The following is a 24,565-nucleotide window of genomic DNA, read 5'->3' as shown; positions in this document are numbered from 1 at the left end:
CCGTACTTGCTTTCCGTTGAAAACGTGTCTGTATAGGGCAAATGTAACTTTGAATATATCGAAGTTGTCATATCCTTCCAGTTAATCAATATGTCGTAGCGCTCTTTTAGTTCATGGTTAACAAAAGACTGCGTATTCCCTCTCGATATCATAGCTGCTTTGGTAGTTACTTCAAGACAAACGAACGAACAAAGGGGTCATTATGGTCTGTGGGAGAAATGCATAGTTAATGAAAGGTCCTATGTCTATAGTCAATCGTATCTATGGTTGGTTATTTTACAAGAGGTGTGAAAGCTAGTTGTATTTGAATTGTAGGGTAACTTATCAAAGGCTAATTATTTTATGTCATTTCTCAATGACTTTCCATTTTACATCGCACCAAATCATTTAAATATTAATCAAATGACGAGACTAACATTGCAAACAGCAGAGTAGGAATTTCATTTTCAGAAAAGTCAGTGAAAGCGAGGACAGTTCTCACTCGCGTATATCTGGAGTGCCAAGGAAATGAGGGCCGACATCGAAGTCTTCATCTGTATCTTACTCACCTTCCCGTTTTTTGCGAGGTAACTTAGTCTACCATCTTTTTAGAAGAACTCATCAAATGTGTTGCCTAAGCGTTCAATATTCAATATAACTGATAGAAAAAATATCTAAAAAGTTGGTGAAAAATATTCTTTTCGGCACTTCAGCCAAAGAGTTTGTCTTTTATACTTCAGATCAGTAAATCTTGGGGCCGCTTGCCAAAATATGTGGAATAACGCTGGAAATAACTTGATCTTTCCTGGAGAATTAACTGTTAATCCGGTGGCCAACGCAAACCCGTTGTTTACGGTTGTTCCAGGAGCAGGAGGAGTTGGAAAAATCGCTTCTCCTGTATTTCAGCGATTCCGAGGTAGTTAAGGTGTCTTTGGTATCTTTTTTTTCAAAGCCACTTGCCATTGACAGGTTAAAATCTACGACACAGTACACATCACGGCCTTAATCAGTCGAGGTAATCTACTTCCTGCGCGGAAGTAAAAGAATAATCGCGGCGAACATCTATGCACCACTGAAGACGTAGTTGATCTACAATACCGCTCTGCTCAATAACCAACCTGTTGTATGTAATATATTTTTACAGAGGAAATGAAATTCAAGATTGGACTATGTGGGCCAAAAATGCATCAATTGTAAACGTTTTTCCCTTTTAATAAAATTACGACTTAGAAAAAAAACAGTTTGCAGACAAATCTGATCTATAGGCTAAAATAACCGGGAAATTACTGAATTGGCAGCGCAAAGTTGGGTCGGGGTTGTAAAAAGGTAACTCAGATTTTGTTTAGTGTTATAACCAAGACTTACTGTAATCATTTTGTTTCCTGCTTTTCAGCTTAAAATCGAGATCACGTCGCTTTCAGAGAAAAAGTAGTCTCAATCTAAAAAAAACACTTCACTACATTTTGATGTTTTTAAAAAACGCCGTTGGGTCAGTTAATAAATTGGAAATGTTTTCTATAATTCCAAACAGACTTGATGGTTGATTACCAAGCTGCACAGCCTGCTCCCACTCAACAACATATAAATGACTTCTTAACTGCAGTAACCCAACCAGGTGGACCTATGCAGGCGGCACTCAATTATTTATTAACTCAGCCGGGATCATTGCCTGCAGGCGTGGTATGTGTAGACCAGTTCTTGTAATGAAGAAATATGTTATTTATGTGTCCTGAAAATGTTAGTCCTTCAAGAAGAGTCGAACTTTAGAATATCTGATCTTACAGCAGGACGCCCTTCCAACAGAGAATTCGTCTATGAACCAATGGGGTAGGGGACCAAGAGGGGTGGGGTGGGTGGAGACATTTAGGTGGAGATCACATGGTATTCAGGGAACAGACGGGATATCAGTTTTCGCCAACAGAGTATAAAAGAGGGACTCCAGAAAATTGATCGCCAATTAACCGCCAAGAAGAAGGGGGAGGGGGGGGGAATCATAAGAATAATAGAGAGCCTTGGGGTGGGGGGGGAAGGGTAAGTGTTATCATGAAACAACCAAATTCCCCCTCCCCACCCCCACCCGGGGGCTAAATAATGACCGTTTCCTAAATAAGGTAACTCCGGCGTGAGGGCTCATGAGAAGTTGGTGACGATGACTTGACATCATTTTGCAGGGTCACCGTCACTTGCATTCAAAAGTGTTAGGAGCAATTGATCAAATCAACTTTTTTGTTGAGAGTTAGTCCTTTGTTCGCTCCTCTAACTTCATAGATTACATTACATCCATATTCGCTTAACATGTCCCCTGTTCAATTGCTGTTCGTTGACCCCCTTTATCGTTATGAACTTCACTTTTAGGCAAACTTACAACAGTTTAGACCTGTTTTGGAGGCATTATGGTTCCAAAACAGCAATGGATTTAAACATGTTTTTGTTGGTAAGTACGGAAAATAAAAAATTAATAATTTAAAAGAAAGTCTCTCACGGTTTATTACTTTGTCTGAATCTGAATTACGAAATCTAATTCTTTCAAGCCCATCCTCTGCCGAGCACTTAGAGGATCGACTGTGCGCGACTTGCCGCTATTCTACTTATTGTAAATGTTCTTCATAATATCAACCACAACGCCTATCGAGTATTTTGTGCAGATTTCACTTTCTTTCATCACTTTAGATATTACAATTTAACGTGAATATGAAAGAGATCTTCGCAGTAATGAACACTACTCGAGTGGTAGTGAAAATAAGGCCTGAAAAAAAATCAGGCTGAACAGGATTTGAACCCATGACCTTTGCAATACCGGTGCAGTACTCTACCAACTGAGCTAAAAAATCAGCTCCCCGTTGGCTTGTTAGCTCAGTTGGTAGAGCACTGCACCGGTATCGCAAAGGTCATGGGTTCGAATCCCGTACAGGCCTGAATTTTTTTCAGGCGTTATTTTCACTACTGCTCAAGCAGTGTTCATTACTGCGAAGATCGCTTTCATATTCATGTCTTTATCTGCAGTTCAAATGTATGACTTTCATATATTCACATTCGTTTATTACAATTTTATTACGTGTTCATAGTTTATTCTTATTTAAACATCGTTTCTCTTGTATATATGTATTAAAATTTATTTTTGAGGGCCGTAAGTTAGAAAACTATAAGAGGTTATTGCGTCTTCCTCTTTAAATAAAGTTATCTATTCATTCATTCATTCATGTACAGATTCTCCGCCATGAAAGACCTTGGTAGTAGGGTCTTTTAAAACAGTCCCTGATCGAACTGAGTTACCCGGCATGCTAGTGCATTCCTCAGTAGGTGAATGCAAAAAAATATTCCGGCAGTCATCACCACCAAATTCTGTGTTCACGTTTCTGTTTAACAGGCAATCACATAAACGCCAACAATTTCAATGGATTTCACAATTGGTACCAGTTCTATCTTGAACAACGGAGAAACCCAACTCAGACAACAAATATCGCTTTCAACCCGCAACCCGCACATCTGCCGCCCTTCGTGGGGAATAGACTGGTTAGTTATTTCATTCAGAGTGGAAATATCTACTGAAAAAGCTGTGAAGCCATAACCTCCATCAAACCTTAAATTTAATTTCGATTCGTACTCTATCTGTGTTCATTCATTCCTTCATTCATTCACATCAGCGTTAAAGGAAGGCGGTGTGGATACAAGCGTACAGGGTAAAATTGTCAATCACACTATTCTGCTTGAATGTTCGTGTCATGTTACTCTAATCCTTCTCGATGAAAGAGATGTTTTTACAAGTGTGCGTGCTAAACGACAAGAAAAAGGCATTAAGAGAAAAGTGCTTCGAAATAATCCGGGCCGAGCAGGCTTTCAGCTAAGCCCGGTTATAAATCCTAAGCTCAGCGCTGGCTAAACAAGATGCCGCAATGTAATCTTAGCCTAAAGCACGTGATATCGTACGTGTTAAACAATTGAAAGTCCGTTATTCCATATTATTTATAGAACTGGCGTTGGGCTGCAAACCTCCGTTGGGTTTGCACTGTTGTTATTCTAATTGAAACCATGAACATTTTTGTGCCCTTGACAGCCGATTGCGGAATTTTAAATATAAAGAGGTGAACACTTAGTTTCTCATTTAGAATCTTATTTACAGCCATTTTTTCTGCGAGGACTAACATTCACATGGAGAGGGGCGAACAAAATACCACTAGGCACCAGCAGCTGCATGTTCGTTGGAACCAGCCCAGCATTTGATTTGGCCATGTTTACCGCTTGTGTATTGAGGGGACGTGCACCCGGAGGAGGAGTAATAGGAGGAAACGGCAATAGAGAAACACAATGTGAATGCAACATCCACGTACCGGCCGCAGGGTTACCGCAGAGCCTGGTACGATTTAAGACCGTCGAGAACCCACATAATGCAAGGGTTGTCACAGCCTTTCCAAGAAATGTTCAATAGATGAAGGCTACCGTCTTGTATAAGGTGTTGCTCCATCGCAAGTTCGCCCTAGCCTTCTTTGCAAGTTCACTCCTTGAAGTAAACCAAGTCTTTCCCCCAAACCTTTACCAGTTCGTACCCAAATCTTCCTACTCGTTTTCTTAATTTCAAGAAACAGTTTTCCCTTTTCGGTCGAAATCAAAGCGCAAATCTGAATCTAACGCCGCAACACGAGGCATGATTTTCCATGTCGTTGATAGATTATGGTTTATGATAATAAATGTCAAAACAGATCGATTACAAACCTGCAAAATAAGTTGAGGGCAAACTTGCAACTGGGAGAAACCTTCCTCAAACCCCGTGTCCTTATAAACTGTTCTCTTTTAACCTTAAGAGCCACTTTAACATCAAATCTTTCATCACAGGTAATTCCTGTGAAAAAAACCGATCCTCCAAAAATAATCTTGAACTTTTACTTTGGCTGTCTAAAGGCTACCGAAATCTACTGAGAGAGTAAACATGTATAAGTTTGTATCTTTCGTTACAAGGGATTTGAAACCCCATTTAGAGAAAACGGCAGTTATTGAACTTTTTTTGTCCACTCTTGATTAGTTTGGAGTGTAAATCATATTTTATATCGGAGAAGATATCCTCCCTCTTACAATCCAGGCTGCCGACCAATCAGATTTCTTGAATCTACAAGATCGCTGCGTGTGCGTTCGCTTGAGTTTTCAGGTATCCGAATGCCTCTTCTGCAGGTCCACATGGTTGGGTTATTGCAGTGATGAAGTCAGTTCTATGCTGCTGATTAAGATTGTAAGGTTGAGCGTGATAGTCAACCAATATAAAATAAAAAAAAACGCAATAATCAAATTTTAACGCCAACCTATCTCTAACATATCTCAACTTGCTTAAATGAGCTATCATCTTCATTGCCTATTTCGACATGGTCATTTTAACTGTTTAGAACATAGAAAATTGTATCTGCTTTTAAAGCGACAGCCATTTACGATTGTTTGTTTTGTTAGACTTCTATGTCTCTAAATCAAGAATCTTTCAATCTACGACCGCATCATTTTTGTGAAATATAGATCAACATTACATATTACAGAACATGAACATTGCAAAGTGAAAAGTTGAGAACTTTCTCATCAATCTTAAGAGGTAAATTTCTAGCACTCATATCGAGCGATGATAGCGTTGAAAAATGTCGTTGAAAAGTTGCCTATAAAGTTCTATACAAAAATGGCACTTAAGAATTATTTATTATACCATAAAATCGGGTGAACTATTCCCTTTAGAGTTTTTGGGTTTTTTTTTTGAGCCCCAGCTCCGTGCACCAATGTGAACACTGATTATTTTCAGCGTCGTTCCACATTTTTTTGACAAACGTGACCTCCAAGGTTGAGAGACCTTGAACACGGAAGGAAAATACGTTATTTGAAGTTATTTGAAGAATGTCGTCCTTCTACATGTAAAGGGCAAACTTCTCAAATTTAACATTACTGATATACCAAGTCCAACTGTTCGAGAGTAGGCAGTTCTTTAAAACTCAAATATATATAATCTCTTAAATAATTTGCACTGAACAGAGGAGGAAGGAAAGAGACGATAGTTTCAGTCTATAGAATATTTTACACTACCTGTTGATGAAAAACGTCTAAAAACTGGAGTAGTAAATGATAGTTTGAGCCATTTAATGGGCCTCTCCTATGTACAAAATGAAAGGAAAGAAATGTACCTCGCGTCATAAGGTAAATTCAGCAAAATAAAGATCAAAATTTTCATGTAAAAGATCACTCCCTTCGTAAACCAAATATTCAATTTTCAGAATTGGTCGTTCTTCCTCTCAGGTTATGGGTGTTGAAAATTCTTACGCTTCTAGTAAGAATTTTTACTTGATCATATCATGAATATTTAAAAGTTCTGGTATAGAGCGGGAAGTCCTCAGGAAGTGAAAGAAAATAATTAACAGTGCAATCCAGTTATAAGTAGTAATAGTTTCGATACTTTTTTTATGAAATGTCAGCCATTAGAACATCGTATAGTGAGGAATGTTTGTACAATGAAACCTTTGCATAACCATTTATTGAAATAAACTTTAAATAGAACAAAATATAAACCCTGGTGACACTGAGACATCGATTGACTAAGAACATGCACTCAAAGTTTCTTTCTCTTAACAATCCAAGGGTGAAAAGACTTGTCCTTTTAGTTTCAAATATCAACGATAATTATAGCCATTAAAATATCGATTACTTTCACAGTCATCGTGTTTCACATGTCCTTATCAAATGTCATTTCATCGATCCAATGGTATTTTGAAGTTTATCGACAAAGGGAAAATAGTTATTAACATTAATATCTCCATCACAAAAGAACTATTGCCAAGTTTCCTTGGTGATACCTAAATACAATTGGGATTAATTAAAAAAAACGTGGGGTGTTGTAAATATCGATCGTTTGACCCCATAAGTTAGTTTAGTTTCTCTTTGCCTTTGATATCATTTCGTTTTGCGATATTTTTGATAATTATTTGACCAGTTTGGCTTGTATCTACCACTTTTTTATTAAAAAATTAAGACTTTTCAGGAAAATGAAGGAACTAGTCAACAGACACTGAATGAAGGCGCGTGAACAAAAATATTTCGATGCCCTCTTTACTTTTCTACGGTTGTCACGTTGTCACCTTTTTCAAGCGATTTACTTTCGTCAATCAACATAGGTGATAATGCAGGTTACACACTTGGTACTGTGTGAGTAGAGCAGTAGATCTTGTTTCCAGATGTTCCTAATGCCGTTCATAGGTCAGTCTCTCTAAGCTAGGCACCAGATATGATAGGTCTGAGTAAGAAAAACGTGTTTCGCTTTACGAAAAAGTCGCTGCTGTGTTTGCACCAATCTGACTGCGATTTGAGCCAAGAAGCAAACCCTGTTTCCGAGTAATAAGCTTTTCACAAGCACGTCGCAACGACTTGCATCTTGTCAAATAAGCTGAACATCAAAATTTTGCCAGGGTACTCTCAATTAACGATTGTTAATTACATATTCTTGCAATGCTTGAAATTTTCAGCTCTATTAATTGAGGCAATTTTTCCTCAATGGTTATCTTAGACCGCTTTGCGAGAGAGTCAGCGCTGTCTTTCCGTTCCACTCCTTTGCAAGGTTAGAGCAGTAGGAAAATATTTCTACTTAACTAATGCATGGCATAACATACAGATAGGATACTAATGAGTAAACGTATCACGCACTCGTGTATACACACGCAGCCATCTTGTTGATTCAAGAAATCTGATTGGTCGGCAGACTGGATAGTAAGTGGGAGGATGTCTTCTCCGCTGTAAAATATGATTTACACTCAAAACTAATCAAGAGTGGACAGAAAAAGTTCAGTTGTTCCCGTATTCTGTAAATGTGGTATCACATCCATCATAACGAAAGATACAAACTTATAAATGCTAAAGTCTTTTTGGAGGATCGGGTTTTTTCACAGGATTTACTCGTGATGAAAGATTTAATGTAAAAGTGGCTCTTAAGGTTAAAAGATAACAGTTTAGGAAGGTTTCTCCCAGTTGCAAGTTTGCCCTCAACTTATTTTACAGGTTCGTAATTGATCTGTTTTGACATTTATTATCATAAACCAGTATCTATCAACGACACGGAAAATCATACCTCGCGGTGCGGTGTTAGATTCAGATTTGCGCTTTGATTTCGACCGAAAAGGGAAAGCTGTTTTCTTGAAATTCAGGAAACGAGTGGAAAGATTTGGGTGCGAACTGGTAAAGGTTTGGGGTGAGACTTGGTTTACTTCAAGGAGTGAACTTGCAAAGGAGGCTGGGGCGAACTTGTAATGGAGCGACACCTCTCAACAACGGCCATTAGATGACGAAAACACATTAAGTTTATGGCTTCAGATATCGACCGATGTCTACCAATGATGAGAGTCATTTCACGCTGATTTGTGTACCATTTGTTCGTAAGACATCTCTCTCGCACATTTATTGTCTAGATTTAAATTTTAATGTTCCAGATAAATCCTGTGCAGTAATTCAAGACGGCAACCTTTCATCTATTTAACATTTGTTGGATAGGCTGTGACGACCTTTTTATTCTGTGGGTCCTCGACGGTCGTAAATTCTACAGTGCTCTCCGCTAGCCCTAGGCCTTTAACTTTGCACACACAGTCTGTTGTTCCCCCTCCTGCCACACGTCCACTCAATACGCAAGTAGTAAACATGGCCAAATCAAATGCTGGGCTGGTTCCGACGAACATGCTGCTGCTGCTGCCCTGTGGTGTTTTGTTCGCCCCTCTCCATCTAAATGTTAGTCCACGAAGAAAATATGGCTGTAAATAAGAATGTAAGAGAGAAACTTAGTATTTACCTCTTTGTATTTGAAATTCAGCAATGGGCTGTCAAGGGCACACAAATGCTCATAGTGTCAATTAGGATCACAACAATGCACACCCAACAGAGATTTGCAGCCAAACGCCACTCCTCGGTGAAATAATAATGAATAGCAGATTTTTAATTGCAAAACGCGCACGATATCACGGGCTAAGATTACATTACGGCATCTTGTTTAGCCAGCGTGGAGCTTAGGATTTATAGGGCTTGGCTGAAAGCCTGCTCAGCCCTGACTATTTCGAAGCATTTTTCTCTTGGGGTTTTTTTTCTTGTCATTTAGCACGCACACTTGTAAAATCATTTTTTTATCGAGAAGTATCAGAGTAGCGTGACATGAACATTCAAGCAGAATAGTGTGGTTGACACTGTACGCTTGTCCCCACACCGCCTTCCTTTAACGCCGGTAGGAATGAATCAATCAATCAATCAATCAATATTGCATTTACGAACACAGATAGAGTACGAATCGAAATTAGATTTAAGGTTCGCAGGAAGGTTATAGCTTTACAACCTTTTTGGTAGATATTTCCACTCTGAATGAAATAACTAACCAGTCTCTTGTCTACGAAAGGTTGCAGATGGTTGAAGTCACTTAACTAATGCATGGCATAACATACAGATAGGATACTAATGAGTAAACGTATCACGCACTCGTGTATACACACGCAGCGATCTTGTTGATTCAAGAAATCTGATTGGTCGGCAGACTGGATAGTAAGTGGGAGGATATCTTCTCCGCTGTAAAATATGATTTACACTCAAAACTAATCAAGAGTGGACAGAAAAAAACTTGTACCCCACACCACCTTCCTTTAAAGCCGGTAGAAATGAATCAATCAATCAATCAATATTGCAGTTACGAACACAGATAGAGTACCAATCGAAACTAAATATAAGATTTGCAGGAGGTTATGGCTTCACAGCTTTTTCAGTAGATATTTCCACTCTGAATGAAATAACTAACCAGTCTATTCCCCACGAAGGGCGGCAGATGTGCGGGTTGTCTGAAAGCGATATCTGTCGTCTGTTTTCTCTCTTGTTCAAGCAAGAACTGGTACCAGTTGTGAAATCCACTGAAAGTGTTGGAGTTGGCTTTTAAATCGCCTGTTAAACAGAAACGTGAACACAGAATTTGGTTATAATGACTGCGGGAATATTTTTTTGCATTCCCGAAGAATGCCGGGTAGCTTAGTTCTCTCGGGGACTGTTTGAAAAGACCCTATTACCAAGGCCTTTCATGGCGGATAATCTAGACATAAACCTTGAGAGACTTTCCGTTTGTTTATTTATTTTATTTTCCTTACTTACCAACAAATACATGTTTGAATCCATTGCTGTTTCGGAACCATAAATCGTTCAAAACACCTTTAAACTGTTGTAAGGTTGTCTAAAAGTGAAGTTCATAACGATAGAGGGGGTCAAAGAACAGCAATTTCACAGGGGATATGTGACACGAAAATAGATGGAGTGTAATCTATGAAGTTAGAGGAGCGAACAGAGGACTAACCCTCAACAAAAAAACTTATTTGATCAATTGCTCCTTACGCTTTTGAATGCAAGGGACGGTGACCATGCAAAATGATATCAAGTTATCTTCATCAACTTCTCACGAGCCCTCACGTTTAGTTACCTTAAATAGGGAACGGTAGCCCCCGGGTGGTGGTGGGGGGAAATTTGGTTGTTTCACGATAAAATTTACCTGTCCCCCCCCCCCCGGCTATGACTCCCCTTCCCCTTGGTGGCTAATTGATAGTCAATTTTCTAAAGTCCCTCTTTATGGCGACAACTGATCTCCCCATAGTTCCCTTGGATACCATGTGATCTCCACCCACCCCACCCCACCCCTTGTGGTCCTTTACCTCATTGGTTCATAAACGAATTCCCTGTTGTTCATTGGAAGGGCGTCAAGATCAAAAGTTCTAAAGTTCGACTCTTCTTGAAGGACTAACATGTTGAGGACACATGAATAACATATTTCTCTATTACAAAAAGTGGTCTACACATACCACGCTTTGGGGCAATAATCCGTTCTTCTTTAAATAATCGAATGCCGCCTGCATAGGTCCGCCTGGTTGGGTTACCGCAGTTATGAAGGCATCTATATGTTGCTGAGTGGGAGCAGGATATGGAGCTTGGTAATCAACCATCAAGTCTGTTTGGAATTATAGAAAACATTTACAATTTTCCATCTGACTCAACGGCGTTTTTTCAAAACATCAAAATCTAGGGGATTTTTCCTTTTTTTTAGACTGAGACTTCTTTTTCTCTGAAAGCGCACGTGATCTCGATTTTAAGCTAAGAAGCAGGAAACGTAATAATTGCTGTAAATCTTTCTCATAATACTACAGAAACCTGAGTTACCTTGATAAATTATAACATTCCCGGCGCAACTTTGCACTGCCAATTAATTTCTCGGTTATTTTGGCCTATAGATAAGATTTTTCTGTAAAATGTTTCTTTTAAAGTCGTAATTTCATAAAAATGGAAAAACGTTTACAACTGATGCATTTTTGGCCCACACAGTCCATCCTTGAATTTTATTTCCGCTGTAGAAATAAATTACTTACAATAGGTTGGTTATTGAGCAGAGCGATATTGTAGACCAACTATGTCTTCAGTAGATGCATAGATTTTGCGATCATTCTTTCACTTCCTCACAGGAAGTAGATTACCACGACTGATAAAAGGCCCTGATGTGTACTGTATCTTTGATTTTTATGGGGAGCCATTTGTGCCAAAAATATCGATCGCCAGCAATAAAACTCAATCGTTAGTGCTAAAATATCAATCGCTAGTGATAAAACTTAATCGTTATTGCTAATATCGATTTCTCATCGATTCTAACTTGAACCAGTCTCCCGCTTGTTAAGCAGAGATGTATCGATCATATCTTACTGACTTTCTTGATTAGGAACATTGAAATGACAATAAAGGCAAAGACCGACCGGCACGGACTTCCCATGTGGCGTTTGTGGTCGTGTCGCATTATCGCCTTTAAATTATATTTTTGCTCTCACAAGCGTGTCTTTATGAGATTTTCCCTTTTTGTAAGAGACAAACAGCGATCGATATTTTTGGCACAAATGGCTCCCCATAGATTTTCACCTGTCAATGGCAAGTCGCTTTGAAACAAAAGATACCAAAGACACCTTAAATACCTCGGAATCGCTGAAATGCAGCAGATCTGACTTTTACAGCTCCTTTTCCTGGAAGCACCTTAAACAACTGCTTTGTGTTGGCCACCGCATCAACATTTAATTCTGTAGGAACGATCAAGTTATTTCTGGCGTTTTTCCACATATTTTGGCAAGCGGGTCCGAGATCTACTGATCTGAAGTTTAAAAGACAAACTCTTTGACTGAAGTGCCGAAAAGAATATTTTTCACCAACTTTCTAGAAATTGTTTCTATCAGTTATATTGAATATTGAACGCTTAAGCAACACATTTGATGAGTTCTTCTAAAAAGACGGTAGACCAAGTTACCTCGCGAAAAATGGGAAGGTGAGTAAGAAATAGACGAAGACTTCGATGTCGGCTCTCATTTCCTTGGCACTCCAGATATACGCGAGTGAGAACTGTCCTTGCCTTTCCTGACTCCTATGAAAATTAAATTCCTACTCAGCTGCTTGCAATGTTATAGTCTCGTCATTTTATTAATATTTAAATGGTTTGGTGCGTTGTAAAATGAAAAGTCACTGAGAAATGACATCAAATAACAAGCCATTACTTGTACCTTTTACTCTACAATTCCAATACAGGTAGCTTTCACCCTTGGTAAAATAACCATATATATCGATTGACTTTTATCAACTATGCATTTCTCCCATAAACCGTAATGACCCTTTTTTTTCCCTCGTTTGTCTTGAAGTAACTACCAAAGCAGCTATGATATCGAGAGGGAATGCGCAGCCTTTCGTTGATCATGAACTAAAAACGCGCTATTACATATTGATTAACTGGATGGATATGAAAACTTCGATAAATTCAGTCACATTTCTCCCCATACAGACACGGTTTAAACGGAAAACAAAGTACGGATAATATGATCTACTTACCATCCAGGGATTTTATTTCAGTTACACTATCTAGCTTGTGCAGGTATTCCATATATTTTTAACAGTGTTACATGGTGGTTTAGTAGTCACCCACTGACTGAGATCAAAAAAGTGAAGTTTCGATGTCAAAAAATGTCACATTGTTTCACCCATACAATAGTGCTAGGACTGGTTAATATTTAAATGGTTTGGCGCGTTGTAAAATGAAAAGTCACTTAGAAATGAAATGAAATAATAAGCCTTTCATAAGTTACCCTACGATTCAAATATAGGTAACTTTCACCCTTGGTAAAATAACCAACCATAGATATCGATTGACTATAAACCTAGGACCTCTCATCAAAACTAGTATCTTAAATCGGACTTTAGAGTCTTAAATAAGATACCAGCGTTTAAAATCAGACGCTATAACTAAAATCAGATACAACCTCTAAAAACGGACATTAGCGTTTGATTCCGGACAATACCGTCCGATTTTTGACTCTATTGTCAGATTTTTTACACCAATTACTGATTTTTCACGCTGGCGGTGTCCTAGCCATGATTTTGAACCTAGGGTCTTTTTGTATACACAGGGTGGATGTTAAACTTTAGAGTTTAATGTAGGACACTAGGTACCCTTATAGTGACAGAGTGACACTAAACTTTTTATTTAGGAAAGAATGACACATAACATTGTAGTTTTCAGTAAACTTTACTTATTTTTACAACGGACAGGTAGTTCATTGGGAAATTGGTGGTAAAAATATCGTACTTGGTATGGTTCATTTTTTACGAATATCACATATCAATATTCAGAAAGATGGGTCATGTTTTCGTCACTGCTCACTCAAAGGATTGTTGAATTTCTCTTTATAAAATAGAGGAACTCACACAAATTTATCGGTCCGGACTATTCTATGATTTCATTCTCCAGAAATTGGTTGCACATTTCCCTGGTGCTAGATCTAAAATCTTACCTGTTAAATTTTGTATTTACAAGTAAGAAAATAGGACACTTCGTGATAACTAACGTAGCTAAAAGTATTGTAATATAAATATTAGATAATAACTAAAAGTATTGTCAAATGATCATGAATATGAGTAAATATTTTTGCTAAATCTTTTAAATTTCTTTGAAGTATTTCAAATACCAGCTCAAATTTAATTTATTCATACATATAACTCTATAAAATTTTATAGTTGGCATTTATTCGGGTGATGTAAACCAATCTTTAACAACAGCCATCCCAAGCTTGATGTATAAAGAAAATCACATTTCACATGTGTTCAGCTCAGGGCCAATCGTTGCGTCCACAAAGCATTATTTGCTTTGGTAATGCTCAATAAGAGAGCTCCACAAATCACAGACCTCTAGTAAGTTTCTGTTATCTGAGAAATAAGAAAAAAATGAGAGAAGTGTAAAAAATCTCTGTGACCAGAGAAATGCTTAGGCCTCTATGTTATAGACAACTGTCACTGGGGGCAAATCCTCAAGTTGAAATGATACTCACTTTTTACTAAAGCCTTAAGATCAGTTCAATCACGATGTTTAGATTCTTTCAAACGACTCGCGAAAAAAAAACAAGAACAGGGAAGGGAGGATAAAAGACAGGAAGTTCTAGCAGTCACATTACTTTTCAAAGGTCTATGGTACGACAATTTAATCGTAATTAATAATCAGCTGAACGAGAAAGCCTTCTGTGGTCATCCTTCTTCCTTTGAGCTTCCCTTTTGTCTGTTTGTCGTTCCTGATGGCCAAGTGTCCCTATAAACTTTTTCAGCGGACATTCTAGTCCGGAAATGAAAACTATTCTGAGAAAGGTTTAAAACGAACAAGTTGCTGAAGAAACCACTTACAAGGCAATGAACGAGTGTCGCGAAGAGGTGTATACTACAGTCATCTCTTTACAATTTTATATTGAAGTGTTTTACAATCAATTAAGGTTAATCAACGTGTCAGAGAGTATTCTGTTCGTAGAAGGTGCGACGGTTTCCTGTAAATAATCGATTCGTGTGCACTACTTTGTTTTTAAGTTGATACAACTAATTTTCTCGTTGTTTTCATCGCATCCGTTTAGATAGTCAACAGGGGGTTTTAGAAAATGAGCTTAATATCTTACTTTTTCACCAGGCCCCGGTTGTTCGAAGGTGGATAAAGCTATCCGCTGAATAAAACTCTATCCGGTGGAAAACGCCATACGTTTTGTTATTACTTATCCGCTGGATAGCGATTTATCCGTTGCATAGCATGATCCGCCCTTTATACAACTTGGCCCAGGTGATTAGATGAAGACCCAAATTTGTCAGTTAACAATTGGTTCATGCTTTAGCGTGCACTATTGAGTTATGGAGCACGTGGGAAGTTTGGAGAGCACGAAAGAAGCGTAAGAGTTGCCCGAGGCAATAGCTGTGGGCAACTCTAACTTCTTGAGTGCTCTCCAAACTTTCCACGTGCTCCGGAAGTCGATAGTGCACAGCTAAAAGCACGAACCAATTGTTTAATAACATAGCCGGCGGAATTGTGCATCAAATCTGACGCGAAAAGCGGACAACACTATCTGAAGTGATTGTTCGCGGTAAGCGAAATATTAAGAGAAGTGAAGCGAATCGTGACGACGCTGATGCTGAGTCTCCTTTTCCGTTGTTTTTTCTCTTTTTCTGCCTCATTTAAGAACTTTAGCCCAAGGGAAAAGGTTGGAAAATTGTCTTCGTCTTGGGACTGGTGGGCCAAGTCTCTGTTTGCACCATAATTGTCGCGAAATATATTATTTTTTCCCCGCGCTAACAATGGCCGCTCGCGCGAAAAAAAAAACTTCTGGCGAAGCGATTTGCTCACGCTATCAGCGTGTACTATCGGGATTTTGAGCACGGTTACGTATACTGAATTTGATTGCGCGGCTCTGCTAGCTATGTTATAATAATACTTTACGGCTACAAGTATTTTTTAATTTAATAGACGGATTTACCATGTAATCACTTTTCATGCAGGGAAAATTGGAAATCGAGGTTTTTTTCGTACCCAGGGGATTAAATAGACACACAAAAAGACTTCTTAACTGGTTAGGGGCCAAATATTTAATTATTTTATCACTGGTTTGAGGTCATAAATTATTTATTAGTTTTGTTAGCAGCCCATGTGTAGTGGGTTCTTGGTTTTGTGCAGCTGATGCCAGGCTCACGGTCAGCAGCAGCAAGAGAAGCAGGCGGGTAAGGAATGGCGGTGTGCAACCACCAAGGGATATTTTCCTACTATTTCGCTCGTATCTGCTGAACGAGATTCCGGAACAGACTACCTGTTTTCTGATATTTTGTGTTCATAATAAATCGGAAATCTTTGCCAAGGGTCTCGGCTGTCATCTTTGTGTGCCGTTTATCTGAAAAATAAGAAGTCGTAAGTTATTTTAACCAACATGACTTCCAACTCATCTTCATTATCGGACACTATACGCTTTGGAATATTACATTGCGTGATAAGAGAGGCGATGCACACCGTAATCGATTGACAACGAAAACGATATCCTTCATCCTAAGGGATACTGCAAGGGGAAACTTCAACCCTCACAAATTGCTCCTGATTATAGAAAGAGTTCTTACTAAACCTCTAGTTATAGCACTGAACGGTAATCTTACTTCTAATGGACATTTGTAGGGGCAGCTGCAACGACCTCGCCATTCTGGTTCTCGACGGTCCCGACTTCTACTGTGCTGACCCCATTATCGTTAATGTTGCATTCACAGTTGGTTATCCTGTTCTGTCCCGGAAGTGGATTTGCTCCTCCAGCATTTCCGCGTCCCTTAAGGAAGCAAGTGGTGAATAAGGCCAATTCGAACGATGGGCTGGTTCCAACGAACATGCTGCTGCTACTGCCCGCTGGTGCTTTGGTCGCCCCTCTCCATGTGAATGAGAGGTCACGTAAAAATTGTGGCTGTAGTTGAAAAGGTAAAAGAGAAACTAAGTGTTATTACCTTTACAATGTGGAAATTAAGGCTATTAGCGGCAATGAGGATCACGTCAGTGTAATGCAAAACCATGTGAGGTAAACAGCCGTACGCTTTTGAATTCCCCTCCTCCGTGAAATAGTTTGAACAACTGACTTCAAATTGTACTTCCTGAACAATTACTGTACCCTTCTTTATATAAATTGTAAAGGCAACGAACTGTAAACTAAGCTAGGAAGCTATTATATTACGACTGATTACTCTCTAAATTTAGTAGTCCAGCCCAGAGCACAGGATCGGTATGTTCGTGCTAAAGGCCAGCTGGAAAACCAATTTCTCCTTAGTGCTTTTCTCTCTCTCTCTCTCTCTCTCTCTCTCTCTCTCTCTCTCTCTCTACCCTTTGTTTGCCTGTTTAGGAGACAAGTACAGAAGTATTTTTTAATCGAGAGGAATTGACGTAACGATCTCAACATTTAATCAGATTAGTGTGACTGGCCATTTAGCTATTCCACCAGCTCTCAACCCTCACTACATTGCTTCAACGCCCTATGAGTGGATAAAAATTGAATTTTCCGAGAACGAATTGAACTCGATTGTAGAGTTACTGAGCACATTATCAGCTGAACCTATGGGTTCCACAGGTAGAGTTTTTTGCTCTAAATGAAATAACTGACGCGTTTGTTTCCAACGAAAGCCGGCAGTTCCGGAGACTGTTTGAAACAGATGTTCGTCGTCTGAGTTGGGTTTCTCCCTTGTTCAAGGAAAAACTGGTACCAGTTGTGAAATCCATTGTAATCGTTGGCATTTACTTTATGACCTAATAAACAAAATTGTGAACACAGAATTTGGTGAATATGGATGCAAGTAACTCTGTATCATGTTAATTAAATTCGTCGAGGAATAAACGATAAATAATTGTCAGGTAGCTAAGTGCTTTCGGAGACTGCTTAAGACCCACTGCCCTTCTATGGCGGATAATGTGCCGATAAACCACTTAAGACTATTTATTTATCTGTATTATTTTCCGCACTTACCAACAAAGACATCTCTAAAGCCATTAGTGTTTCTAAACCATAAATCTTCCAAGACGCATCTGAACTGAGGTAAGGTTGTCTGAAAGGGTATGAACTATTAGGGGTATCATTCAGTGAACGATCAAGGCAACTGAGTTAACAACAAGTGATACGAAAAGAGGTAGAAATGATCCTGAAATGTGTCTTCCAATTTCTCATGGGCCCTCAGTTTTTAATTTTTTCCTTTTTGTCGTGACAAGACTAATGACATCTTCCTTTATGCTGAGTCAATTCGAAATTTTAATACACCGTCAAGAAGAGAGGTACACTTAGTAAGGAGTAAGATCATCCTTTCGGTTTGGGGTTGTTTATTACTCTGGTATATTTAAGGGCCAACAATGGAACATATGGTCATAAGGTGCCTGCTCTTGCTACTGAAACGGTTGAGGAAGTATTTAAGATCATTGCAAGAACATTTGCATGTGGTAGATATTGGATGAGTGAACAACCTGGGTTTTATTATCGACTCTTTCTCTCCTCAGAATAGTTTCGTGATTTTCTTTGCGAAATTCAGTGGCGAGTGAATAATTTGAGCTTCGAAAGAAGCACTTCAGAAAAATCTGAGATCTCGTGTGGAATGGAACACCAATTATCTCGTTAGCTCACAATTGAGTTCTTTGTTGCTCAGTGGAAGAGCATCATACGGTAAGATCCATAGGTCTGAAGTACGAATCGTCTTGAAGGACTCATATTGCTCCTTACTCCTTCAAAAAAGAATAGTTCTACAAGTTAAAGACATACCACGCCTGCAGGCAATGATCCATGCTGAGTTAATAAATAATTGAGTGCAGCCTCCATAGGTCCGTTTGGTTGGGTTACCGCAGTTATGAAGTCATTTATATGTTGCTGATTGAGAACAAACGGCACAGCTTGGTAATCACCCAATATCTCTGTTTGCAATCATAATATACGTGATCAGTTAGGAATTGACCACCATTCAAACGTTTACTAACGGCAACCAAAAGAAATACTGGTATGAACTGAACCCGTTTTAAACGTTCACAAAGATGAGAGAATACTTTCATTAAATAACACTGCACTGCTGCTTGCAGTTTAAAGACTGATTTACAATCTTACGGCGTTTAATACTTCGAGATGCATCCTGATCTAAAAATGGAGTTTTTTTTAAAGGTGAAGGTTTTCTCTTCTCCGAAAACGTATGTAATCTCAATCTAAGGCTAAAACAGGACACAAAATGGTTACCTTGTTCGTTTTTGGCACTCTGGCCTTACAGTGCAAAGCCAATTAAGGTTTTAATACAAATCTTTTATTTCCAGGTTATTTTAGCCTTATTTTTCTTACTTCTCTACGAGCTATTTTTTTTTTCTCCAAACCTTAGCAAGTGATAACACAAAATTAGATATAAGGTGAAAAAGTAAGTAAAAAAGTATAAAATTTTTCAAGGAAAGAAGACTTACAATACAAAACTACTCCACTTAGATTAAGTCACATTGTATATAGGAAGGAGAGGAGAGGGGCACGTCCAGATAAACTAATATCGTGCCCCATAAGTTACGTTAATATAAAAAAAAGACTTTTATTTTTTTTGTAAAAGAAGTTAAGGAAAGCATATAAAAATAGCTCAGTAAATTTCCAAAGAGATGATATTTCATTAGTATTGAGCGAGGTACTAGCGTAAAAGTGCTTTTCTAAACATCTTATTAGATGGTTTGTCTCTGGTTAATTGCGGAATACTGTTCCAAAATAATCTTTTAATAACGCTCGGGCAGAATCTTTTGAGATTAGTTTGAAATGAAAGTATGACTACTTGATTAGAAACAAACTACAAACTACAACAAATCTACAAACTAACACTGATTCTTATTGTGGTAACTTGTATTGAAAGAGAAAATTAACAATAAAAGCAAGTCGATCAGTTTCTTTTCCCCTTCCGAAACCGAGTACTTATGTCAGGTAACTACTCGTGATCATCTGGTTAAACATATTGTAGATTAATTATGTAAACGGTGAATGAATAGATATCCATCGCTATTTCCTCTCACGTAGATTTCAAAGGCTTGTTAAGACGCAGTCTCCTTAAAGGCGGTCCTGTGTTTAACAACATCGATTATCAAAAGTAGCACAAATTGCCGAGCTCGTCTTTTCACAAAATTCCAGTTTGAGGGTTTTGTTTCGTTTCGCATACTTAGATCAACTCTTTATAAGAACAAAGCACATAAGTTTTGTTTTTTTAACGGTTTTTTTCACTGAAACTTTTTTTGTTTGACACTTACTTTGAAGCCACCGCCATGACCAGAAATATGCAACTTTTTATCTCGGCTCAGCGCAAAATTCCGACTTCTCCCCCGCGATATTTTCATTCAGACTGGCGAAAAAAATGGCTAGAGTAGCATGGAAATATAATAACTTGTTGTGGTTTCTGCAAACTTTTTGAATAGCCGGTCAACAAATTGCGCGAATTTTTCGAAAATTTGAACTAACAATGCACACGGAGCGGTCTCAAAAGTAAACGAAATTTATACGGCCAACTTATGATTGACACGTTATTCGAGTCCATAAAAGCTTTTTTTATGACTTGCAATAAGGTAAAACATCATTTAGTAAAGAAAAATCTTCACCTTGATCTAGAAAAAGAGAATAAAGGGGTAAGTTTCTAAAGAAACTGTGGTGCTGCGTCGGTGGGAGAGTATAGCAGGTAATTTAGTGTTAACAACTGGGTTGAAAACGTAAATTAGCCACCGTAAAGGGTAAAAAAGCTGACGTTTCGAGCGTTAGCCCTTCGTCGGAGCGATTAGAGGAATTGTGGGTTGTGTGTGGATTTATATGTAGAAAGTGGAGCTACACCATTGGTGGGAATATGGTGACGAGAAAAGAGGAATAAATTAGTTGAATGAAAAGCGCTCGTAAACTTTAAAAATCGCTGCCGCTTAGTAAGGCTTGTGTGCGATCATAACATTTAAGTTAGGTAGCAGCGTTCATGATAACTTTGTGAAAAAGGCGGGGTTCTAATTATGATAATCGAACCTCAATACACTTACCATTACCAAAATGTAAGACATCTTTCGAGGTTTCATGCGGGGAAATACAACCCCTGATAACTACAATAATCTCCCATATATTGTCTGCAAATTGCCATTCAGTGTCACTACAAATCCTTCGATCTCTGCTTTAGTAACGAACGACTCAAAAAAGTGGTCCTCGCATTCTTTCCTTCGGAGGTTGTCATCTCGTAATAGCCTGTTTTTGGATCAATTTCTCTTAGTTTGAAGCGGGGAATTTTTCTCCAAAAGCTGATTAGTTTTCCTCTTTTAAGTATGAGCAGGGGAGCCAAACATTAAGTTCTAAAGACGGCGAAAACCTCGCGCAAATCCAAGCAAAAAAAACTCCCAAAAAAAGGAAATCTGTTCGCCACTTGAAGAAAGCAATCAGGTGGGCAATCAGTGCAAGATTGATAGGGAAAAAACGGAAAAATTATTTGTAACTTTTATATAATTTTTTGGAAAGTAAAACGTATTTGTAACGACATTTCGTTCCAAACATGAAAAGTAAGTACGCTGAATGCCGCATATGGAAAATAAAAAACGAAGAAATGTCTATATTCAATGTCGGCTGAAGAAAATTTATTTAATTGGACATTACCGATTACGTCCCGTGAATGCTTGATACTACGGCCTGTCATTTTGGATACATCTGAACATGCGCCTGCGAGTTTGTTGGCCGGCTATTCTGAAAGTCCGCCGAAACCACAACATGTTTTTTACATTTCCATGCTCTCCTACCCTATTGTAGCCAGTCAAAATAAAAATATCGTGAGGAAGAAGTTGAAATTTTGGGCTGAGCCGAGATAAAAAAACTACATATTTAGTGAAAAAAAGTTAAAGAAACAAAACTTATGTGCTTTGTCCTTACAAAGGGTTGATCTAAATATGCGAAACGAAACAAAACCCTCAAACTGGAATTTTGATAATTGGCGTTGTTAAAAACGGGCGTTCGAGCGCTGAAGCGATTTTCGCTCAGGGAAAAATAATTTTGCTATATTTGAAATCGATTACTTGTGGACTAAGATAGATTCCTTGGCAAAGTTTGAAAGAAATCGATTTTTCGACCCGAAACGCACCAGACAGCTTTTGGATAGACTACATCTTAAAGCTCTGACTTGAATCGTAGTGCTTTTTTCTGGAAATGGTAAGTATCTTTGAAGCAAAACACAGAGAGACACCTTATTCTTTAATTACCTCGGAATCGGGCAAACTCATTAGAAGCGAGTTTTGCAGCTCCTCCTCCTCCGTTTACCACGGTGAACAACGGGTTTCCGTTGGCGACCCGGTTAACAGTTAATTCTCCAGGAACAATCAAGTTATTTACAGCATTGTCCCACATATTTTGGCAAGCGGCTCCAAGATTTACTGATCTAGAATGTAAAGGCAAATTCCTTGATAGAGGTGTCTTATAAGAAAGTCTTTACGTACAGTTAAGTTAAACCCGGCAAATAGTCAATTCAAGAGAATACGTTTCATGAACCTCTCTCTCTTCTTACACATTTGTAGAATGTTACCTTCCGACAAATGGGAAAGTGAGTAGGAAAAAGATGAAGATTTTGATATTGGCGCTCATTTCTTGATACACCAGATATAAGTTTGTGACTGGCCTTGCCTTTACTGACTTCGTTTAACTAATATCCTTTCTCTCCTGGTTGCATCATCTTATCAATATTTTAATGTTTTAGATTTTGATTTTTGAGAGAGCCACCTGAACACTCTACGAGCGGTCCTCTTGACTTCTCGTCGGAAAAAAAAAGTTTTTTTTTTTTTTTTTGCCCACGAAAAAGGGTTTAGAGCACATGTTTGACAAATTGTTTATTTTTTCCATTTCGAAGCCAAAACGACTGGACCAAAACAAGTTTAACCGCACTCAAGGATTTTGCTGGATAGCTGGTAGTACTTCAAAGGATTCGATACGTCGACCCGGCATTCCATGACAGAAATCAGGGCTGAAATACCCCCAGCCACAACAATCTTTGCTTTCCATAAAACAAATAACCAATTTCAAAGAGGAAAATTCTCATTAAATTGAAAAGTCTTCATTCCATTCTAATAATTTTCGATTCTAATATGTCACAATAACTAGTGGTGGTTATACCCGCGAAACAAAGTCGTATAACGTGGGAACAAATTAGCAAAATCTCGTCACGCAATACATCAAGCTAGGTTTGTCCAGCTGATGGTGCCAGGGAAATGTTGAGTTTGTCGCTCAAAACCATTGTGGTCCATAACAGCGTAATATAATTAATGATGGAAACAAATTTGCCGAAAGAATGGCTAGTTCATTGCGTTCTGTGTGCTAAATCTCGGAGAAACTGCAAGAATTCTTTTTGAGCGTAGGCGCGTTGTTTTGTAAATAACATTGTAACGTATTTCAACTTTTTTATGTGTCCTTTTAAGTTACGCAATGTCTGCAATGACCAGAGTGTCAAATTTTATTCTTTCATTTTGATCTTCTCCACGCTCTGCGTAGTTCATGACCTGATATTTCCACGAAAATTATTGAGAAGGCACCTTCCCATCACCTTTGTTTACTCTGTAAATCACGCAAGCGCACAAGCGTTACGACCGATCACGTTTACGCAACATTTTAAGACAACTCGGCATCTATTTTCCATTCAGTTGTTATGAAAACCGAAAATCCTCAAAAACAGTTTTCAGAGTTATGCAAATGATTTTTGACACAGCGCAATTGAGCAAATACATGGATTTGCGTTGTTTTTGAGATGTTGGTGAATGAAATTTAAAGATATATTCGCGGGTTGGAGGTAATCGATGACCTCATTGATATATAAACTATGTACTTACATGCATGCTTTTTTAGCCCGATGAACGCCTGCATTGTGATAATTCTATCCTACAAGTTGGTGAATTTTCTATATGCAAATTTAAGTCGAAGAGAAGGGTCTCCTCTGATCACGCTGGTATGAAAAATATTTCAAGTGAAGTTTCCATATTTTGTCTATAAACTAACTGATGAATACGTCTTATAACTTGTAACAAGATATAATTCCGTGAGCCATATTATTGGAGTTTCGGCGCACTGGACAAAATCTGTGAAATTTGCACTTTCAATCGCTGTCCAAACGGGTGGTCTAGCCAAAAATCATTTTTGGCTTGTGGCGACGCAAAAAAAGAGAATTGGAGAACCACTATACTATTTTTGAGACATGTGTCCTAAACCCTTTTCGTGGGCAAAAATTGAAAGGAAACCTGTTTTCGAGAGGACTGCTCATAGTGAGAGTGGTACTTAAAATCATTTTTTTTTTCAACTTAAGTGAGTTCAGTATGTGGCTTAATTTGCATTGCACAAAAGAAAAAAGTCAGTTGTAAAGGGACGGTGGTATCACCGTAAACAACATTATTCACTAACATGTAAGTGTTTGTGTAAAAGTTCCTAAATGGGACGTAATGAATTCCAGGCTAACCATTTTGTAGCTAATCCGTCCAAATACAAAATGAAAGAAAAAAAATGTACCTCGCGACGTAAGGTAAAGTCAGCAAAATGAAAACGAAGATTTTCAAGTCCATGAAAACTCTCTTCGTACACCAGATACAGAGCTCTATGAATTGCTCGTTGATCCACCGACTATTTGGAGGTTAAATTCCTTCGCTCGGCTTAGTAACATTTTTTATGTCATCATTTCATGAATATTTAATTGCTTTGGTCCATAGCGGGAAGGCTTTAGGGACTGACAAGAAACAATATTAATGCAATTCATG

At 38.4% G+C, this 24,565-nt stretch overlaps 3 protein-coding genes across 3 annotated transcripts; 1 reads left to right on the top strand and 2 right to left on the bottom strand.

Annotated features, from left to right (window-relative positions):
• Nucleotides 1-463: 463 nt before the first annotated feature.
• LOC131799713 (uridylate-specific endoribonuclease B-like) lies at nucleotides 464-4,405 on the top strand. The gene is made up of 6 exons (XM_059117416.2): nucleotides 464-566; nucleotides 720-895; nucleotides 1,511-1,659; nucleotides 2,335-2,413; nucleotides 3,347-3,492; nucleotides 4,100-4,405. The coding sequence occupies exons 1-6, from the start codon at nucleotides 508-510 to the stop codon at nucleotides 4,403-4,405; spliced, it is 915 nt and encodes a 304-aa protein (XP_058973399.2). The 5' UTR covers nucleotides 464-507.
• Nucleotides 4,406-7,996: 3,591 nt separating this feature from the next.
• LOC131799689 (endoribonuclease endu-1-like) lies at nucleotides 7,997-12,416 on the bottom strand. Its single transcript, XM_066171612.1, has 6 exons — nucleotides 12,275-12,416; nucleotides 11,949-12,121; nucleotides 10,797-10,942; nucleotides 10,099-10,177; nucleotides 9,755-9,894; nucleotides 7,997-8,729 (listed from the first exon to the last, which is right to left on the bottom strand). Exons 1-6 carry the CDS (start codon nucleotides 12,331-12,333, stop codon nucleotides 8,454-8,456), a joined length of 873 nt encoding a protein of 290 aa, XP_066027709.1. The 5' UTR covers nucleotides 12,334-12,416; the 3' UTR covers nucleotides 7,997-8,453.
• A 3,502-nt stretch (nucleotides 12,417-15,918) lies between these two features.
• Nucleotides 15,919-24,430, bottom strand: LOC131799716 (poly(U)-specific endoribonuclease-A-like). The gene is made up of 7 exons (XM_066171607.1): nucleotides 24,321-24,430; nucleotides 22,037-22,212; nucleotides 18,582-18,730; nucleotides 17,802-17,880; nucleotides 17,442-17,584; nucleotides 16,459-16,754; nucleotides 15,919-16,202 (listed from the first exon to the last, which is right to left on the bottom strand). Exons 1-6 carry the CDS (start codon nucleotides 24,371-24,373, stop codon nucleotides 16,461-16,463), a joined length of 894 nt encoding a protein of 297 aa, XP_066027704.1. The 5' UTR covers nucleotides 24,374-24,430; the 3' UTR covers nucleotides 15,919-16,202; nucleotides 16,459-16,460.
• Nucleotides 24,431-24,565: the final 135 nt, after the last annotated feature.

This window comes from Pocillopora verrucosa, chromosome 8 (genome assembly GCF_036669915.1).
Source record: "Pocillopora verrucosa isolate sample1 chromosome 8, ASM3666991v2, whole genome shotgun sequence".
NCBI classification, from domain to species: Eukaryota; Metazoa; Cnidaria; class Anthozoa; order Scleractinia; family Pocilloporidae; genus Pocillopora; species Pocillopora verrucosa.
The sequence above is the reverse complement of the archived record's forward strand: the minus strand, read 5'-3'. Positions and strand labels throughout refer to the sequence as shown.

What these genes read in the sequence shown, in the direction of transcription:
- LOC131799716 (XM_066171607.1), bottom strand. Translation starts at nt 24,373, where the DNA reads ATGGACTTGAAAATCTTCGTTTTCATTTTGCTGACTTTACCTTACGTC. An exon ending in TGAGTTTGCCCGATTCCGAG is followed by an intron (nt 18,731 to 22,036) that starts GTAATTAAAGAA and finishes GATTGCAAACAG; the next exon opens with AGATATTGGGTGATTACCAA. An exon ending in CTTTAGAGATGTCTTTGTTG is followed by an intron (nt 17,585 to 17,801) that starts GTAAGTGCGGAA and finishes TTTGTTTATTAG; the next exon opens with GTCATAAAGTAAATGCCAAC.
- LOC131799689 (XM_066171612.1), bottom strand. Translation starts at nt 12,333, where the DNA reads ATGAGAGCCGACATCGAAGTCTTCGTCTATTTCTTACTCACCTTCCCA. An exon ending in ACCTTCCCATTTTTCGCGAG is followed by an intron (nt 12,122 to 12,274) that starts GTAACTTGGTCT and finishes TTTAAACTTCAG; the next exon opens with ATCAGTAGATCTCGGACCCG. An exon ending in TGCATTTCAGCGATTCCGAG is followed by an intron (nt 10,943 to 11,948) that starts GTATTTAAGGTG and finishes AATTCCAAACAG; the next exon opens with ACTTGATGGTTGATTACCAA.
- LOC131799713 (XM_059117416.2), top strand. Translation starts at nt 508, where the DNA reads ATGAGGGCCGACATCGAAGTCTTCATCTGTATCTTACTCACCTTCCCG. An exon ending in TGTATTTCAGCGATTCCGAG is followed by an intron (nt 896 to 1,510) that starts GTAGTTAAGGTG and finishes AATTCCAAACAG; the next exon opens with ACTTGATGGTTGATTACCAA. An exon ending in CCTTCGTGGGGAATAGACTG is followed by an intron (nt 3,493 to 4,099) that starts GTTAGTTATTTC and finishes TCTTATTTACAG; the next exon opens with CCATTTTTTCTGCGAGGACT.